At 44.5% G+C, this 3693-nt stretch overlaps 1 protein-coding gene across 1 annotated transcript; it reads left to right on the top strand.

Moving 5' to 3' along the window:
* The first annotated feature begins 354 nt into the window (after nt 1–354).
* Nucleotides 355–2203, top strand: LOC103194173 (C-C motif chemokine 2-like). The gene is made up of 3 exons (XM_007937543.1): nt 355–430; nt 1581–1698; nt 2047–2203. The coding sequence occupies exons 1-3, from the start codon at nt 355–357 to the stop codon at nt 2201–2203; spliced, it is 351 nt and encodes a 116-aa protein (XP_007935734.1).
* The last annotated feature ends 1490 nt before the right edge of the window (nt 2204–3693 follow it).

Raw genomic sequence — 3693 nt, 5'->3', positions numbered from 1 at the left:
AATAGCCTATTGGGATCCCGTCTGTGGTGAGTCTGAGCATAAGTGCACCCCATCCCCTCCACTTATTTTGGTCTCCACATCACATGGCAAAAGTGCCCACTGCTTCCTCCTCCTACTTCCTGGAAACCTTCCCAATGCGCTGCACTTGCTCAGCAGATTTTCCTTTCCACTTCGTCATTCATTGAGGAGGATGCTGTCCTTAGCCAGGGCCCCTCTAGCAGCTCCACCCTCTTGGCATTCAATAAAAGGTGGAAAAAGCAGCCAGAGCAGCCAGAGCAGCTGGAAGAGCAGAGAGGCTGAGAGCAACCCAGGAGCTGCCAACTCTCACTGACGCTCACCTCCTCGCCCTCCAACATGAAGGTCTCCGTAACGCTCCTCTGCCTCCTGCTCACAGCAGCCACCTTCAGCACCCAGGTGCTTGCTCAGCCAGGTAAGCCCCCCCCCTACTTCCCTTTGAAGCACATCACCCCATTCTGAGTTATCATGGACCATCAGAGCAGAAGGGGTACCCAGTATCTCAATTTAACATCTGCTTTTTCAAGATAGGGAAACTCAGAGGAGGTCAAGAAATGATGTTGGTCACACAGCTGTTCATGGGCAGAGCCAAACTAGAACTCCAGCTGTGGACTCAAAATGTAGCTCTAGAAGCAGACCCTTGGTTCAGTTACTGGTCCAGCTCCTTCCCAGAAGGTAGAGGGCAGAGAAAGAGGCCCAGGATCTTCACTGCACTTCATTCAGTACAGTTTCCAGAGAGAGTGTCTTTGCAGAGGGAATGGGTATCAGGGAAACTCACCACCAGGCAGAGGATTGCTCAGAGCCTGAAAGGGGACATATATCCAGGACCCCTGAGTTCCTCTTCCCTGGCCAATAATTTGGATGATTAGCCCCTCCTATCAGCACTCCCAGCAACTATCTAGTTTTAATAGCCTTCTTACCCCTTCATTCTATTCTTTACCAATGTCCTATAACCATTTTATGGGAGCTCTGGTGGTGTAGTGCTTAAGGCATTTGACTGTTAACTAGAAGGCTGGTGGTTGAAACCCATCAGCCACTCCTCGGAAGGAAGGTTGAGCAATCTACTTCCATAGAGATACCGCCTCAGAAACCCAAGGAGGGGTCGCTATGAGTCAGATTCGACTCCACGGCAGTGAGTTTATATATATATAACCATTTTACAGGATAAAAAACAGAGTCAAGGTGTCAAAGATCACATTCTAGCACTGGGTTATATGAGGAGTATCAGAATTTATTGGGTTCTGCCTCTTCTCTGGAGTCCCTGAGTAGCACTCAAGTAGAAGCCAAAAAGTTGGCAGTTTGAACCTACCCAGAAGCACCTCAGAAGAAAGGCCTGGCAATCTGCTTCTGAAAAGTTACGGCCTTGAAACCCCTCTGGAGCACAGTTCTACTGTGCACACACAGAGTAAACATGAGTTGGTACTGAGTCGATAGCAACTAACAACGAAACAACCTCTACTCTTTACCTCTGTTGCCTTCTCTTTATCTTCCCTTAACTACTCTTTTCTACTCTAAAGCCAAAAGAATCATCCTAAAATACCTTTTCTTTATGGTTTTATTTCCAGATGCAATTAGTTCCCCGGTCACCTGTTGCTACACATTCGTCAATAAGAAGGTTCCTGTGCAGAGGCTGGCACACTACAAAAGAATCACCAACAGCAAGTGTCCCAAAGAAGCTGTGATGTGAGTTGGTCCAAAGTTCTTCCTCAAGGAGAAAGGGACAATATTCATAAACTTAGTCTTAGGGTCAGAGTGTTATATCATCTAATACAACATTTAAAAGTTCCCAATGTGAAAACTGAGATGAAGAGGGGGAAAAGTGGCTCCCAATTGACATCGCTCCCCATCTGGGGTGTTTATTCTGACCATCCCAAGTTCTTTAGCCTGAAGTCAGGAGAGCTTCACCTGGGAACTTCTCCAAGTCCCCTCCTCCTCCAGTTCCCTATAGAAACCCCTTAGGTAGGATGGGCTGCCATCCTAGGCTGAAATCACAAAAGAACTTCATCTAACTCTGGCCTCTCTCCTCCACAGCTTCAAGACTGTACTGGCCAAGGAGCTCTGTGCTGACCCCAAGCAGAAGTGGGTCCAGGATTCCATTGCATTCCTTGACAAAAAAACTCGGACGACAACGCCTTACTCCACAACCCAAGAAACTCCAACTAAATTATTTTCCTCTAGCTTTCCTTAGATGCCCTCCGATATTATTTTATTATCATTTCATAGAATATGAACTTTGTTTATTGATATGAAATATGATGTCTTAAGTAATTTTAATATTATTTAAGTTATTGATATTTTAACTTTATCTTCTTTAAAATGCTTTCCCTATGTGAATTTTGATTCCATCCCCGGGATGTTGTGAGGGTCCTTGCAAGGATCATTAGTGAAAAGACTTTTGGTTTTAAATCCCAAAGCATTGTTAAAAATATTATTTGGAAATGAATAGTATTATATAATTATCAAACCAAATATATATTTTTGTACAAAATCTGATTTTTGGTGTTTTCTTTAAGGAAATTGAAAATCTGGGAGTGGAAGGTGGGTGGTGAGGGACAAGCACAGCTTCAGAGGATGGGGCTCATGTTTTGGAGGAATGAGATTGGGAAATGACCCTTGTCTTTTCCACTGAGATAGGCTCTTCTGAGTATTTGGGAGAGCGAGGCAGGACCCAATTAGCCATTCCACCACCATGGCTGCAGTCCCCAATATCAGATTCCCAGATCCCAATAACCTTAGTTACTTGTTTAGCAACAGCCCTTCCCCTGTTTCTTTTCTTATTGCCTCCAAACCCTGCCCACAATCTCGTTGATAATCTATTGCATCTGCCTTCTAATTGATCTGTCTTCCTGCATTCTATCCCCCTCCAATTAATCTTCCAACCTAGAGTCATGCAGACACTGAAAGAGTTGGAAAATCAGGGGGAGAATTGATGACCATTGATCAGATGGTTAGATTAAGGTTTCATATCGAGAATGTTGTCGTTGTTAGGTGCCGTCAAGTCGTCTCTGACTCAGCGACCCTATGTACAGCAGAACGAAACACTGCCTGGTCCTGCGCCAACTCCATGATCCTTTCTATACTTGTGCCTATCGCCACTGCCACTGTGTCATTCCATCTCATTGAGGGACTTCCTCTCTTTCATTGACCCTCCACCTTACCAAGCATGACATTCTTCTCCAGGGAATGGTCCCTTCTGACAACATGACCAAAGTATGTGAGACAAAGTCTGGCCATTCTTGCTTCCAAGAAGCATTCCAGCTGCACTTCCTCCAGGACAGATTTGTTAGCTAGTTTAGCAGTCCATGGTATTTTCAGCAATCTTCACCAGCACCACAACTCAAAAGCATCAACTCTTCTTTGGTCTTCCTTATTCATTGTCCAACTCTCACATGCATATGAGGCAATTGAAAATACCATGGATTATGTCAGGCACAACTTAGTCCTCAAGGAGACATATTTGCTCTTCAGCACTTGAAAGAGGTCCTTTGCAGCCGATTTGCCCAGTGTTACATGTCATCTGATGTCCTGACTGCTGCTTCCACTGGTGTTGATTGTAGAACCAAGCAATGTGAAGTCTTTGACAATTTCAATCTTTTCTCCATTTATTGTGATGCTGCTTATTGGTCCAGTTGTGAGGATTATTGTTTTCTTTATATTGAGATGTAATCCATACTGCCA

The sequence above is a fragment of the Orycteropus afer genome, unplaced genomic scaffold (assembly GCF_000298275.1).
Source record: "Orycteropus afer afer isolate SDZICR_OR568_19922 unplaced genomic scaffold, OryAfe1.0 scaffold00042, whole genome shotgun sequence".
NCBI classification, from domain to species: domain Eukaryota; kingdom Metazoa; phylum Chordata; class Mammalia; order Tubulidentata; family Orycteropodidae; genus Orycteropus; species Orycteropus afer.
This window is presented reverse-complemented; position numbering and strand designations above follow the sequence as displayed.